At 43.1% G+C, this 17,112-nt stretch overlaps 1 protein-coding gene across 1 annotated transcript in view; it reads right to left on the bottom strand.

Moving 5' to 3' along the window:
- Positions 1-13,555: 13,555 nt before the first annotated feature.
- HEATR4 (HEAT repeat containing 4) overlaps positions 13,556-17,112 on the bottom strand; it is a gene marked incomplete at its 5' end in the record, with an annotated part of 36,855 nt that continues 33,298 nt past the window's right edge. The window contains one exon of the mRNA XM_080807355.1: positions 13,556-13,904. Coding sequence (XP_080663481.1) covers positions 13,746-13,904 — 159 coding nt within the window. The 3' untranslated portion in view covers positions 13,556-13,745. The remainder of the gene's footprint in view (positions 13,905-17,112) is intronic.

Raw genomic sequence — 17,112 nt, 5'->3', positions numbered from 1 at the left:
TTATAAAGAATAAATGAGATAATCTACGTAAGTCAAGAAGTACTGAGCACATAATATGTACTCAGTAGCCATTAGTTGTTATTAACTTCACATGAGTGTGTGATAACTGGTTTCCTCTCCAAGCTACTGGATATGCTATGACTACAGTAACTTTTCCAGGATGGACTTATTTTCAAATATTTTGTCTCATTTATCTATGTGTACCCTACACTTGCCAGACCGTAATGCTGGATTTGGGGTTCATAAAATATGGCCAACAAAACTGAACTCCAGCCTAATTTCCTGCCTGCCCTATGCTAAGAAATGTATCCTCAAAATCAGCAAGATGGGCTAATCATGGCTTCAACTCCTTTATGCAGAAGTCTGAGCCTGGATCCACGGAAGTTCCAGAGATGGGGACTGTTCCCAGAATGAGCAGGGACTTGGCTGTATGGACTTTGTCCCTTTCAAAAAAATAAAAATAAAATAAATAGCTGGTCACTGTGTGGTCTGCTAAGTCAGTCCTTAGCTGAAGATAAGAGAAAGGAGATCTCATACACTCTCTGTGGATGGGGTAGGACCCCCAAGAGGACTGGGATTGGGAGCAATAAGAACCAAGAGACTAAAAGAAGAGCAGTTTTGCAACATGGAAGTGGGAGGAAGGCACCTGGTTGGATGAGTCCAAAGAGCATGCAGCACTTTGTCTCAGGGTCATGAGTTCGAACCCCATGTTGGGGGCAGAGATTACTTGAGACAAAATTTTAATAATACTGATTTAAAAAAAAGAAAGTGGAGGAAGAGAGTCCAGTTTGCAATGTGAAAGAAATAGCGCTAGGAGGTTGGAGTGAGACAGCAGGGCTGCATCGAAGCTGGCTTCCTTATAAGGAAGGAGGATATGGAGGGCTGGCCTGTGGCCAGAGAAAAGGAGGAACTATAATCAAGGAAACCCCATTATTTTGGCTTTGAGTCATTTCTCAGGGTTCACTCATGATTATATGAGAAAAATGGGGAGGGGGGCTCCTAGAGTATAAATAATCTTTAAATCAGTAGCACTATAGAAAGACAAAGGTCCCAGGGCACCACTCATCTGATCTCATCCTTTTAGGCCAGGGGTATCTGTTCCCAATCACTGTATCTCCCCCCAACCCCTTCTCCTCTTGGCCAGTAAGTGTACATGTTCTTTGCTCCTGTCTGTGTTCCCATGAGAAAGAAAAAACAATCCTCCCGAGGAAATGCCTTAGGATCCTTTAGACTGGAATTGTTTCTTGAGGCAAGATCACCTTCTCAGCCATTACTGCTGTGGTGCTAGACCGTTAGAGCTCAATAAATACTCAGAGGTGATGACAGTTTACACCCCGGCCTTCACATCAAATCACCTGTGTTGCCGTGATTTAAACAGGCCCATGGCATTTCAGAGATGCTCTAGCCCTGGACCATTCGCCCCCTGACATGTCCGCAGACATTGCCAGATTTGTGCAGGGAGAGGTTCAAAGCAGAAGTTGCTGGGAAAGTTCCATGAGGTTCAAGGAGAGGTGTGTAGCAATATCAAGTTCCCCTTCCTGTGACTGTTGTCTTCTCTCCTTCTAACTCTGTGTTTCCTCTGTGTTTGAGAAAGAGGAGACTTGTCAGTTTCGAGAACTTTCAGTAGCCAGAGAAAACCTCTGCTGGCCCCTCTGCGGGATGGCTGATTTTAGAAAGGAAAGAAGGGGTGGGGAGGTGAGGACTTGCCCCCAGGAAGCCTGACTACACAATAGGGATGGTGTCTTTATTTACTCAGCCCTTTCCTACAGGCAGCCAGAACAGCGGCCATTTCATTTTGCACTCAGGAAGTGTATTCAGTGGTAGGCTTTCTTTCTTTTCCTGTTAGTTTCCTGCAAGAGGACATCAGTGTCTTCTCAGGGCAGCAGCTGATAAGAATGATGTTGTTGTTCAAGAGGAGACAGACAAACATATTTCCCGTCTCAGACCCAGACCCTTTCAAGGGCACAGAGAACTGGGCTTGAGTGTGGAAACTGAACAACCCGAAGGGCACGCCTATTTCCCTGGTGCCGTCTTCCTCCCTGATGCACTCTTTCTAGTAGGTCACAATAATAACATCCTCCACTTGTATGGAATTTCACACTTTCCCAAGGTAGAGTCCCATTGTACAGAAGCGGCGTTGGGCACGCTGAATTTGGCACGGCCTCAGAGTTACCTTCCAGGGCTAACATGAGGAGGCAACTTTGGGTATAACATTATGTTCTGGGGAAATTATACAAACAGTGTAGAAGTTTACCCTCAGTTGGATTCCATGACTAGTCCCTACTTACCTTCCAGATCTCACCTTCGAAGTTACTACTACAGGGGAACCTTCTAACACCCCCTTTCTCAGCCACACTGAATTGGGTGCCCCCCTCACACACTCTACCCTTCCACATTGGATTCACACAGCCCACGTGTAAATTTGCTTAGTGCCTCGCCCTTCTGTAGCGTGTCAGCATTGTGATACCAAGAACCACATCCACGCTGCTCATAGCTGCAGAGCGCAGGGCCTGGCCCACAGTAGTTCTCCAAATATTTAGTGAATGAATGAGTCAGGAGTCGTCTCGAGGAGCAGCCTCGCCACCCTACACCATCATTTATTCTGGGGTGGTGCTCTGGGAATTATAAAAAAGGCATGTGCTAATTATCCTGTAACGATCACTAGTGGTTACAGTAATTAGTAGGGTAAAGCACAGGCTAAATAAGGCCCTCCACCAATGGATATGGGCCCATCCCCGCACCCTGAATTTGAAATCCCACTGGCTGTCTCTGTTGGACTTCCCTAGACGGAATTGCTCCTTTTGGGGGAAATTCTGTCCCAAGTTGCCAACACTGGGGACAGGGAGAGCTCAGTTTCCTCTGAGTCAGTGAAACCATTCTGGTTTGGATATTAAATTAAAATACGGGGCCCATGGCGGCCCTCAGACTGTGAGACGGATTTCCCTTCAAAGGTCTGCGCTGAGTCATCCCTCCTCCGAATTATAAATAAACAAACAAACAAACAAACAGACCACCAACTCCCTCAGGATAAGTGACCGAAGCAAAAATTCTTCCCATGGAGGCCAACATTCATGGCCTCAGCTCCTTCCCTGGGAATAAGAGGGCAAGCTGAGAGAACAAAAAAAAAAAAAAAAAAAAAAAGACTTTCCTTCCCATTCTGTCCTTCCTCACAAGCTCTGAGCCTGTGGATTCCTGTTGCTGAGGGGAGGTGAGACTGGAGGTAGGGAAAGAAGAAGAATAAGCTGAGGACAGGGTACTTCGGTACTTCCATGGCCCTGCGACTGTGGGGGGAGGTGCAAACTGGGAGGAAGGATGACAAGACACGAAGAATTCCTGTAGGTTCTTCAACAGTTCTCGCATTCCAGACAACCGAGGCACAGCCCAGTTGCCAGGACACCAGGGAACCAGAAATGCAGTCAGTGGGAGGGAACAACAGCAAAGAAGCAGGCAGATGTGACACACAGGCCCTGTGGGAGCCCCACAAACTGCTTAAGACTGAGGGTAGCCAAGAGGAGGGGGCACTGAGTGTGAGACCTTGAATCAGGAGGCCCACATGCTATTTTCAGCTCAGTCATCGAAATACAGGAGGACCTTAAGTGAAGGATGCATGTCAGAGATGTGGCTTAGTCAGCTACCCAGGGGATGGGCAGATGTTTGTGAGATGCCATGAAATCTCTAGATGAAAAGAATTGCCAGGAAGTTATTATGTTGACTGTTCCATCATATGGAAGGAAGCCAGAGCATCTTTGAGCTCCTGTACAGGAATCAGAGGCCACAGTGTTTTCATCTGGGGTGGACCTAGGGATCTACTTCCTAACAAGCTTAGCTGAGAACAGGGTCATTGTTGCAGTCCATAATACAACCAGAAATCTCATCTCTGTAGTATTAGAAATTTCCAACCAAACTCTAATACTTTTTCTGTGCAGATGGATCCTGGCCAGGCTTCACTTGCCTAGAGGGGTGTGCAAGCTATGACCTGATCATGCTTCTCCCTCTCTATATCTGTCCCAAACTCTCTTCCTCCTCTCTTTTTCTTTTTCACATGTACATAAGGCCACTTAGAAACATTGACTCATCAAGGGACAGTTGGAGATTCCAAAATGATCACCTCAATTGTGGCTCTCCATCTCTAACCGCTCAGCCTTCTTGTTTTAAAGGAAGTGGTTAAATCAGAACCTTTTTCTTTTCATTTGGCAGGTATATGACCCTGGTAGTCTTCTCTATCCAATGCCTTGTATACTTTCTTATAAATACTTCCACCCCACTCCCTTCTCTGGTTTCTTTTCTGCAAACCGTCCAGATTGTCATTCCAAAGGGATGTTAGTCATTGAGCAAGTCAGTAAAAGTATATTCCCCTTCCTGATCTCTTCCAAGTTAGCAGGCTGTCTAGACTCATAATAAGACTTTAACCCAAATCTACAACAAATACTTACCTGTCCTGCATGACCTAAGCAGCAGCCACCCCAGGTCACAATTATCACAGGAACAGATATTATTTTTCTGTTATTGCACAAAGTGGACAAAGGTTGTCTAACTGATGCAGAACGCATCACTTGGTAAAGCCAGAGCAGTTTGTAAACAAACAAACAAACAAACAATCACAAGCATGGGCATGTGACTGGTAGGCACACTTGAGGGGGAAAGCTGAGCCAAATCTACAGTATCACAAAGAGCATGGGCAAGGTCAACATGGACTCATCTCTGAAATCCACAGATTCTAGGATTTCAATGTCATTTACAAACTTCCAGTGGAAATAGGCTTAGTACTGATAAAAAGGAATATGACATCACACTGTAAAAAATAAATGCATGACCTTTGTATCCAGGGAGGGAATATAATCAGAATACAGTAAATATATAAATTATGGAGCCATATATGAATGAACCAGCCATTTTTCAGACCTGGTCCTATATGTCAATTCCAGGCCCCTCTCTTAGTTGCAAGGATTTCACTTCACTAGGCTGGAGTAGGACCCAGGGATCTGTATTTTTGCTAAAGCTACCCCAAGTGATTCTGATTCATAGCCAGGTTTAAGTTCCACTGTTCGAATAACCTTTCCTACAAGGTAAGAGACTATCCTACGGCCTATGGGTTTGACCCAGCCCGGTAATCCCTGTGATCTTAATTGTCAAATGGCTTGGTTAGAGATGGGCACAGCTGGTTTCCTTGTAACATGGAACAAGCTCCAAAGCAGCCTTCAGACTTTGGATCCACTGATCAAATCCAGTAGGATAGCAATCCTTTGGTCCCTGATCATCTAGAAACTTCTCCAAGATTTGAGACTTTTCCACCATAGGGATGAATCACCTGGGGTGTTTTAGAACATGGTACTACCTTTGGAAGGAAATATCCAGGTTTTCTTACCAGAGTAAGGTGCAGACTTAAAACGTTTCCCTTGTGGCTCTTTCTGCAGTGTTTAGCAGAGTGCTGGGCATTGATTTATTCAGTTTGTTCAGTATTTTTAATTAATGAATATTGATTTTTAATCAATATTCATTGATTTTTAATTAATGAATATTGATTTTTTAATCAATATTCATTGACTAAAAATTAGATACATACTCTATGCTAATAGTTTGTTAGTGAAGATATAAAAAAGTAAATATGACAGTGTTAAAACAGACCAGATGTGGTCTCCAGCCTCTTAGGTACCTAACAGGCTCTCAAAAATTTTTTTATTTTATTATAGTGGCTGAGAACAGCGGAATGGTCATCCCAGGAAATTCTACCTAAGGGTGATTCCACCCTCCTAGGAACAAAACATTTGAGTTCTTCAGAAGACATATCTAGCCCAACATCAAGAACTGTAAAAGAAGCTTGCCCATCTTTTCTTTTTAAATGTACCTAGAAATGAAGGGTAGAAATGGACTTCCAGAGAATAATTACTATGCCTTATTCACCTTTGGATCCTTAATACCAGATACATAGAGTACCTTGCTCCTAATAAGTGGTTTTGAACGAGAACATGAGTGAATGAAGCTTGACTGCACGTCCTGTACAAGAAACAGAATCATTCTGATCCTCTGCTTCCTCATGATTGGGACAACAGCTGCCTTGCCCACTTGATATAGGATTAGAAATCACATGTTTTAAGAGTCATCAGCACTACCCTATGACCCAGCAATCGCACTACTGGGTATTTACCCTAAAGATACAAATGTAGTGATCCGAAGGGGCACGTGCACCCGAATGTTTAAGCAGCAATGTCCACAATAGCCAAACTATGGAAAGAACCTAGATGTCCATCAACAGATGAATGGATAAAGATGTGGTGTATATGTACACACACACACACACACACACACACACACACACACACACACAATGGAATACTATGCAGCCATCAAAAGAAATGAAATCTTGCCATTTGCAACGACATGGATGGAACTAGAGGGTATTATGCTGAGTGAAATAAGTCAATCAGAGAAAGACAATTTTCATATGATCTCCCTGATATGAGGAATTTGAGAGGCAGAGTGGGGGGTTTGGGGGTTAGGAAAGGAAAAAATGAAACAAGATGGGATCGGGAGGGAGACAAACCATGAGAGACTCTCAGTCTTACAAAACAAACTAAGGGTTGCTGAGGGGAGGTGGGGGTATGGTGAGGGTGGTTGGGTTATGGACATTGGGGAGGGTATGGGCTATGGTGAGTGCTGTGAAGTGTGTAAGCCTCATGATTCACAACCTGTACCCCTGGGACAAACAATACATTATATGTTAATAAAAATAATTTAAAAAAGAAGAAAAAGAGTCATCAGCACCGTGACTGGCATAAAGCCAGTACTCAACACAGAGTTACGCTCGTGGTACTTAGTCCTTACGCTGACAGCAGGTAACCGGAAGCGCCTAAGAACCAATCTGTATGGTCAAACCGACACCTAGTGGTGCAATCTTAGAACACACATCAAAAGTACATCAATTTTTGGGTTGAAACTTAAACTGGGGAATAAGAAGGGGCCGTGGAGCACCTGCCTCACACAAGCAACATTGTTTCATCCTTACCAGTTATTTACAATCCTGGTTGCATATTAGAATGACTCCTCAAGCCTTTAAAAGCTACGGATGTCTGGAGTTCACCTTCAGAGAGTCTGACTTAATTTGCTGGAGGTAAGTATGGCACAGGCTGCGACAATTTTAAAAAAGCAATTATAATATGCAATCAGGTCGACAACTACAATAGACCTATAAGATAATTCTGCTTTTCATGTTACAAATAATCAAAGTAAAGCTCAGGATGGTAATCTGCACAGAGTCTCAAAGTTATTAGTAGCAGAAGGGGATTTGAACTGGAGCACACCATTTTTCTACCAGATCTCATTGTCTTTGCAAAAGCTTTTCAAAGTCAGATATGCTCTGCTTAGCTTTTGTCTGTGAGAGTCCCAAAGTTAGGGGCATTAGGGAAACCATGACTGTATAGGGTGAAGTAATTCCAGCAACAGTTTGGTGGTGACGGGGTAATATGGTCCAATGAAGGCACCGATTTCCTGAATCCTCTCTCCAGACTCCCTCTTCCCAGAGCATTGAATTCAGCTGCCCTGGTGATAGATAAACAAGCAATGTGAAGTTATTTAACTCTGAAGTGAAGAGCTACAGGATGGATCTAAAACTCTCTTTCTTTTCTGAGATCAAGACTATGTTAGAGAATTAGCATGGATTAAATTAATCACCTATTACTGAGTTCTGGGAAAGAATGGTCGGTACTGCTACTGCATACTTACACACTTGGCCAAAACTGCGGAAGTCATAGATATCAGCAGGTAAATGAAAAGCAAAGGGTCTAAACCCTAACAGGTAAGACTGTGTCCTAACCTGACCTCCCACAGAAGTCCTAAGGGGAATGTTGGATGATCTGGAAAGGCGTACAAAGCACAATGTCGTCCAAACCCATGGTGTAAAGAGAGCCAGTTCAGCCCAGGCATGCAAATTGAAGGGGACCCCACTGGGTCAGTGAGAGGGGCTGCGGCATCTTATGGAGATGGGATCCAGGCCACTGCCTGGTTGTATGACTTGCTGGGATGAGTTCCCCGAATTTTGAGAAATGTTTCCTCGGTTGGTGCTGGGCAGCAGATGGGAGCAGGCTGAGAGTGCTAAGGTTCGGCCAAGTGAGCAATATTCTAGAAACTCACCATGTGAAAAGCCTGTATCAGGGGTCACAAGCTGTCAATCCAAGGACAGAATTTGGCTCACAGATGTGTTCGGCACAGTATTGGCTTATATTGTTTTTAATTTTTTTTTTAAGAAAGAGATAGGCGGAGGGGCAGAGGGAAGGGGAGAGAGAGAATCTCAAGCAGGCCCCACACCCAGACGTGGGGCTCTATCTCAGGACCCTGAGATCATGACCTGAGAAGAATTCAAGAGTCGGACACTTAAAAACTGAGCCACTCATGTGCACCCCCCTCTTTTTTTTTTTTTTTTTTTTTTAGAGAAAGAGAGAGAGCAGGAGGAGTAGTTTAAGTTAGTTGACAATATTTAACATTGCAGAGATTTCATTTGTAAAAATCTCAATTTTTTTGTGTGAGATGTAACATAGAGAACCTTGACTGTCCTGGTCACCTGCCATATCCCCAGTCTAGAACAGTGCCTGGACCATAATGACTGTTTCATAAGTATTTTTTGAATAAATGTTATTCAAAAAACAGTCCCATAAGAGGGATTATTATCTTCATTTTACAGCAAACAAAAGAAATAACAGAGAATTCAAGTAATTCACCTGTGGTCACGCAATTGATAAGCAGCAGATATTTGGACTCAGATGGGTCTGACTTCCAAACCAGCATTCTGTCCATTGTGCCATTCTGCTCAGCATCTCATACTGGTGGGCCTTTCATAATCATAAAAAAACCTTTCAATTTATTGAGATATAATTCTATACCATACAACTCACCATGCAACATGTACCATGTAATGGTTTTTTTGTATATTCACAGGGTTGTACAACCATCACCACAATCTAATTTTAGGACATATTTGTTCCTCCTAAAAGAAACCCCCTTAGCAGCCAATCACTATTCTCCTCTCCCTCCCCATTTCCACTCTGTCAGTCCTAGGCAACCACTAATCTACTTTCTGTCTCTATACATTTGTTCTGGAAATTTCCTGTAAATCATATAATACGTCGTTTTTCAAAACTAGCTTCCTTCCCTTAGTATGTTTTCAAGATTCAGCCAGGTTGTAGCTTGTACCAGTACCTCATTTCTCCTCCTCCTCCTCCCCCTCCTCCTCCTCCCCCTCCTCCTCCTCCCCCTCCTCCTCCTCCTCCTCCTCCTTCTTCTTCTTTTAAAAGATTTTATTTATTTATTTGACAGAGAGAAGGAGCACAAGCAGGAGGAGCAGCAGAAGAGGGAGAAGCAGGCTCCCCACTGAGCAGGGAGCCTGACTCAGGACTTGATCCCAGGTCCCTGGACTCATGACCTGAGCCGAAGACAGATGATTAACCGACTGAGCCACCCAGGCGCCCCAGCACCTCATTTCTTCTTACTGACAAACGGTATTTTATCGCACAGATACAGCAACTTTTATTTATCCATCCCTCAGTTGATGGACATTTGAACTGTTTCCACTTCTTGGCTACTGTGAATAATGCTGCCGTGAATATCCATGTCAATTTAGGTTTCTGATATTTTGAAAGTTAGTCATTGTAACCGTTTTGTGTTAAAAGCAATCATTTAAAAAATCTACCATCATGTTTTGAAATACAGTTTTGGCACTTGGTCTTTTAAAATAGAGCTGGCATCTCAAAAAACGTGAGAATATCCAGCTCATTCGTTCTTGACCCCTGAGAGGGTCTGATGCTGTCTCCAAACAAACAAGCCCATTTGATCCAGCTACAGGAAAAAATTCCTCAACGTGAGAGAAACGGTCTTCTGCTTCTTGCTGTATCCATGATGAGTAAGTAACACGTACATTTGGTAAATACTTGCTGACAATACAGATCATCGAGAAATGATGGTAGGGTGGTAGAATACAGTGATAACCAATAAGGGATTGTGGAAGGACAGAGAGTAAATTCTAAGACAGGTGATTTCCTTTTTACCCATAAGCCTCACTTTGCTGTTGGTCTGGTCACGAAGCTTGCTGTGGATGGTAATTCGCTAATGGATGCTAACTTAGATGGTACACGTACACTACTACAGATAGGAAGCTTGGTTGAAAAATGGAAGTTTTCTCTAGATCTCAACCATGAGAAGGACAGCACAGTGTTTTTCCCATATGCTGGGCCAAACAGAAGCTTCCTTTTATTTTATTTTTATTTATTTATTTATTTTAAAGTTGTTGGGAGGCTGAAATCTGGCTGAGAAGCTTTATTTATTTATTTATTTGGTAGAGAGAGATCACAAGTAGGCAGAGAGGCAGGCAGAGAGAGAGAGAGGAGAGGAAGCAGGCTCCCCACTGAGCGGAAAGCCCGACCCGGGGCTCGATCCCAGGACCTGGGGATCATGACCTGAGCCGAAGGCAGAGGCTTAACCCACTGAGCCACCCAGGTGCCCCGCTTTTTATTTTATTTTTAAAAGATTTTACTTATTTGAGAGAGAAAGAGCGTACAAGCTGGGGGAGAGGAAAGAGGGGAGTAGGGGTGTAGGGGAGGGGCAGAGGGAGCAGCAGACTCCCTGCTGAACAGGGAGCCCCACAAAGTGGGGGGCTCCATTCCAGGACCTGAGATCATGACCCTTGCTGAAGGCAGACACTTAGGCAACTGAGTCACCCAGGTGATCCCAGAAGCTTCCTTTTAGAGCAGGATAGGGAACTGTCATTTGTTTAATCAACCAGTGGAGTTAATGAATGTTGTGGCAGAAGAAAGGGAGAGGAAAGATGAAAAGAGGAACAAGGAAAAGGAGCTAACTGAGGAGAGACTGTCCTACAGATGTCTCAGTTGGGAGGGACAGGTGAGGTTCTTTAAAAAGGATTTGTGACATTCCTGGAGTATTTTGTCGTTATAATATTTTGTTAAAAATGAACAGATCAGCAAAAGCATGAAGGTAAGGAGAATGGATGTCCAGCTTCTTCACTGCGAAGTAACAAGTAAACAATATAGAAATAAGAGAGAAAAAAGGAGCTGTCCTGGACCCCTACTAAGCTCATTCCTTCCTGCAGCCTTTTCTCCTGTCCTTCCGCTCACCTGAGTCTTCCCTCTTCCCCGAGAAGGTAGTACCTTCTCGGTACTACCCAATTCCTTAAAGCAGTGAGATCGAAGCCTGTTCCTGGGTCTCCATGACTACTCCTGCATCTCCCAGCCCCACCCCCCAACTCCTACAGGACATCTGCTGGGTGCCACACATTTCCTACTAGATTAAGCATATTGTCTTTGAAAGACCCTTATATGTATGTCTTATAAAACCCCTTGTAAACTCCTCGAGCACAAGGGCCATTTCTTCTGCGGCTGCTACATCTCCCACAGGGCAGACCTTCTAAGAGACCCTCTGTTTGGCCTTGCTGACTGACTGAAGAGTTCAGTTGGGCTCTCTTGTTCCTGCCAGCAATGCAGAGTGCACAATAAAGCCCTTTCACTAGGAAATGACAAAGTCAAAGCTAGAGGGGCTGAGAAAGTACTGGTACAGAATTCTTTATTGTCTCAAATGCCTCTTGGCAGCCAGATCCCAGAATCCTCCTTTTTCACAGACGTGGAAATAACCTCGATATACACGATGGTGCTTTTTGGATTCCTATTTCACTTGGACAGACTGTGTGAACCGATAAATAAAAACATGGGTTACATGGGTCAGGAAAAGGAAAGATTTTCTGTTGTGCAGTTAACTGATACTCCCCCCCAAGTCCTTTTTTCCCCGTGTCCCATAGCTGTGAGGCATTCATAGTGGAAATTATTGCTTTTCTTTTTTTTTTTTAAGATCTTATTTATGTATTTGACAGACAGAGATCACAAGTAGGCAGAGAAGCAGGCAGAGAGTGAGGAAGAAGCAGGCTCACCACTGAGAAGAGAGCCCAATGCGGGGCTCAATCCCAGGACCCTGGGATCATGACCCGAGCAGAAGGCAGAGGCCTTAACCCATCGAGCCACCCAGGCGCCCCGAAGTTATTGCTTTTCACATTGCTGGTGGTAACAGTACCACCGGAAGAGAGGATGTGATTAGGGGAAGAAAAAGAGAGCGATTCACATCACCTGTATTTTCATCTCTAAATGTCCCAAAGCTTTTTAAGGTGTAAATAGCAATCAGTTTTTAGGAAAGAAAGCTGGAGTCACACTACTTTGAATACTGGGTCTCTCCTCTTCCATAGTGATTTTTTTTTTTATTGTTCTGAGATGGGGAAATTGAAGGGACCCCACACCAAAAAAAGGCTGGTTTTAGTCTTTGCTCCTTCTCCTACTTCTGTTCTTGCTGGGACCTGTACTCCTGCCCTGCATCATGGCTGATAGTACAAATAATGTATGTCCTCCTTGTACAGGTCAAGGAGTTAATGATTTCTTTGGAGTCTTGCAGCATAATGGATAGTATCTAAGGACTGACAGACCTCGTGGGGTGGTCATGTGCGTTTTTCAAGACCACTGGCTCTGGCCACCAAGACCCCTGGCTCCAGGGCACAAGTGACTTATGGAGGACACCTGAGCACTCATCCTTGTTTTGACCAGTCCCTGGATGCCAGAGAGGACTCGTACACCAGACTACTGTCCTCAATAAAAACCCCAGACCCCAAGCTAAGACAGACTCAGGCTTCTTTTCCTTTCAGAGTCTCCCAAATGCTCCATCAGTATCTGCTCTCTCTATGCCTTCAATAAACTCTGCTCTCACTTCCTGATGGCTCAAGTTTGATTACTCTCCTGTGTGAAGCAAGGATGCTCTTGGTTGGTCCTGCAGAACTTCCTCTGGGTCCTGGACCTGGCCTGCCCACATCAGTATGCTCTTACAGAATCCCACCTAATGATGCATAGATAAGGCTGCCCCTCTTCCATCATGTCTAAATCTTTAAAGCACAAGGGTTTGTTGAGGTTCCTGAGAATCGTTGATTAGCATCATATAACTGCAGTGATGCTTGCAAGGGATCTCAGAGTATTGATGCCCACCTGTGTGGTTGGAGGGAAAATGATCGTGCCAGCTCCGTCTTCTTGCAACACTCTGGTAAAGAATCTGCTCTAGGGGCGCTGGGTGGCTCAGTGGGTTAAAGCCTCTGCCTTCGGCCCAGGTCATGATCCCAGGGTCCTGAGATTGAGATCTCTGTTCAGCAGGGAGCCTGCTCCCACCCCCCCGTCTCTCTGCCTACTTGTGCTCTCTGTCAAATAAATAAATAAATAAATAAAATCTTAAAAAAAAATCTGCTCTGAATAAGATTAGACTTGTAGATTTAAAAAGAAAAAATCACCTGAGCTATCTCTTTCCTAGAAAAATGGTATTCTAGTTTGGGTTTCAGAGAACTCTGTATACAGCTTGCAAAGGATGATGGGTCTTTAATATTTCTACTCTAGTAAAATTTGGAGCTCTGACCTATAATTAGTATATAACCTTTCAAGGATATGGAAAAACAGGCTCAATCACCTAATGTGATGTCAATTTTCTTTAACCCTCTGTGTAAATGATGCACATTAAAAAACCCAGGACTACTGTTAAATAGAATTTTCTTTATAAACATAATAACAAAGAGACTGTACAACATCAGTTTAAAAAACAGAATGTGACTAGGTCTACTGCTGTCTGTTTTGGAGAAAGAGAAGGGCTCATCCTAGAAATGATCACCTTTCCTCCTAGGGAACAAGGACATGACCCTGGAAAAAATTTCTCCCTGAGTATTTACCCAGCTAGACATCCGGGTGGTCAGATCCAAATGGTCCCATCATAATCCTTTTTTCCCGGGCAGTGCGCAGATCTCTCACAGGTGACGACTGACTTCTGCTTCTTCTGTGTAGGTCCAGGACTGGACTCTGTGACCATGGATTTGGTGTATGGGGCCTCACAGGCTGCAGAGAAATATTAACACGTGAATGCCTATGCCAAACATGTGGTCTCATGTAAAAGGTAGACCCAAAGGGAAAGCCTCTTCAGCCACGGTTTATCAGAATAGCTCCATGAACAACTATAATAAATAATAGAATTTATGGCTTCAAGCCCTGTCCTCCTTTGACCCCAGTCAGAAGCCTAATGTGGCAAATATTCCCAAATTTCCCACTCAAGAAGGCTTGGGCATCTGTGTGACGACCTTTGGGATTAGCCTGTACTTTTTATGTCTTTACAATTCTGCAGAAGTAGCAGCAGCGACGGGATACCCTTGTAGCTATGACTGGAGAGACCTATTCCTGTGACGTGCTGAGGAGGTGGATTCACTCAGGGTGAACAGGCCCCAGGGACAGAGCAGTGGTCTACTTCAACCCCATAAACCAATGTAGTGATGGCCGCGGTTGAGCTTGTACCTAGGTTATAGCATCCTCAGGAGTCTAGATAGTTCTAATATTTTTATTTTTTAAATCTTTTTAAAAGATGTTATTTATTTATTTGACAGACAGAGATCACAAGTAGGCAGAGAGGCAGGCAGAGAGAGAGGAGAACCAGGCTTCCCGCTGAGCAGAGAGCCCAATGCGGGGCTCGATCCCAGAACCCTGAGATCAAGACCTGAGCCGAAGGCAGAGGCTTTAACCCACTGAGCCACCCAGTCACCCGATAGTTCTAATATCAATCAATTGGTTTCTGCATTACTCCATGGGCTAATAAGAGGGATGTCCTCTGTGGAGAAAAAAAAGGACCTCACACACTGCTGGTAGGAATATAAACTGGTACAGCCACTGTGGAAAATAGTAGGGAACATTCTCTAAGAGTTAAAAATAGAACTACCATATGATCCAAAAATTCCACCTCTGGGTATTTACCCAAAGGAAACAAAAACACTAATTTGAAAAGATATGTACATCCCTATATTTATTGCAGCATGATTTACAATGGCTAAGATACAGAAGCAGCCCAAGTGTACTTCGATAGACAAATGGATAAGAAAGATGTCACACACACACATACACACACACGAATATTACACAGCTATAAAAAAGGATGAGATTGTACCATTTTCAACGATATCAATGGGCCTAGAGGGTGTTATGCTAAATGAAATAAGTCAGATTGAGAAACACAAACACCATATGATTTCACTCATATGTGGAATCTTAAAAAAAAAAACAAACGAAGGGGTGCCACCTGGGTGGCCCAGTCAGCGGAGTGAGTGACTCTTGATCATGAAATCTTGAGGTAGTGAGTTCAAACCCCATACTAGGCCTAGAGGCTCCTTAAAAAAATAAAAATAAATAAAAATAAAAATTGTTTAAGGGGCGCCTGGGTGGCTCAGTGGGTTAAAGCCTCTGCCTTCGGCTCAGGTCATGATCCCAGGGTCCTGGGATCGAGCACCGCGTCGGGCTCCTTGCTTGGTGGGGAGCCTGCTTCCTCCTCTCTCCCTCTCTGCCTGCCTCTCTGCCTACTCGTGATCTCTGTCAAATAAAAAAAAAAAATCTTAAAAATAAAAATTGTTTAAATGAATAAACAAAAACAAATAAAAACTATATGAAAAAAACAAATAAAAAACTATATGAAAAAAACAAATAAAAAACTATATGAAAAAAACAAATAAAAACTAAATATGAATAAACAAACAAAAAGCAGAATCAGACCTGTAAATAAAGAGACCTATAAATAAAGGGACAAGGGGGTGGGGAGATGGGCAAAACAGGTGAAAGGCAGTGGCAGATACGGGCATCTCTTTCCATTCCCGCTCCATCCCGTACTGTGAGGACCTTCTATACACACAGGTGGAGAAGTTTGAGAAGTCTACATAATGTATGATCTCAGTTATGTGACATTCTGGAAGAAGCAAAACTAGGAAGATAATTCAAAGATGTGTGATTACCAGGTGTTTTTGGGGAGAGAGGAGGCTGGAATAATTCAAACACAGATGTTTAGGGAGGTTAAACCATTCTGTATGATACTGAAATGGTGGATACATGGCATCACACATTTGTCAAAACCCATAGAGCTGTACAGCACAGGGTGACCCTTAATGCACACAGGTATTAAAAGATCATTTAGGAGATCAGGGGATCCCAGGAAGCAACGAGACTCCGACAAGATAACTGGAACCTCAACTTAAATATCTTTTGTACAGGTAATGTGATGATGATGAAAAATATTTGCAAGGATAATTGTATAGTATATTAGAATAACATTCTGTGTGGAAGTTACTTCAAAACAGAAATGTGAGTTTGTAAGTGTCAAAAAGATAATCCATTTCAATTGTAAAGAAGAGCTTTGTTTATTTTTTTTTAACAGATGATGGTGGGCATCAAACTACTACGCTATGTAGATTTGATTGGATGCACTTAAAAGAGTGGCATAACAGTTTTAGTTTAAAACAGCAATGTGGGAGGTGCCTGGGTGGCTTAGTCAGTTAAGCATCTGCCTTCAGCTCAGATCATGACCCCAGCATCCTATAATCTGAGCCCTGCATCGGGCTCCCTGCTCAGTGGGGAGCCTGCTTCTGTTCCTCCCCCTACTCATATGCTTTCTCTCTCTCAAATAAATAATAATAAATATAAATTACATGTATATATAACTATATACAAATATATATGCATAATAAAAATAAATAAATAAATAAAATCTTTAAAAATAAAATAAAATAACAATGTGTCAGGTGCCTGGGTAGCTCAGTCGGTTAGGCATCTGTCTTGGGTTCAGGTCATGACCTCAGGGTCCTGGGATCAAATCCCGTGTGGGGCTCCCCAGTGAGCAGGGAATCTGATTGAGATTTTCTCTCTCCCTCTGCCACTCCCCCACACATGTACACACACTCTCTCCCTCAAATAAATAAATAAAATCTTTTAAAAAATAATAAAATAGCAATGTGTAAATGCTGGAATCAATTAGATCCTTTGCATCTATTTAAACTTAAAGTGAAAACACTTTTGTTTTTTAAGATTTTTTTTTATTTTTAAGTAATCTCTACATCCAACATGGGGCTTGAACTCGTGACCCCAATATCAAGAGTCGAATGTTCTACGGACTGAGCCAACCAGGTATCCCAAAATGAAAATACTTTGGATGTCAATTTAAAAAGTTAAAAAGGTCACAAAGTTTTTCACAATTCTTTCAGAGGGTATGTAAGCAAAAGAGTTGGAAGTTCAACATTCT

This window comes from Martes martes (assembly GCF_963455335.1).
Source record: "Martes martes genome assembly, chromosome: 7".
In the NCBI taxonomy this organism is placed as follows: Eukaryota; Metazoa; Chordata; class Mammalia; order Carnivora; family Mustelidae; genus Martes; species Martes martes.
This window is presented reverse-complemented; position numbering and strand designations above follow the sequence as displayed.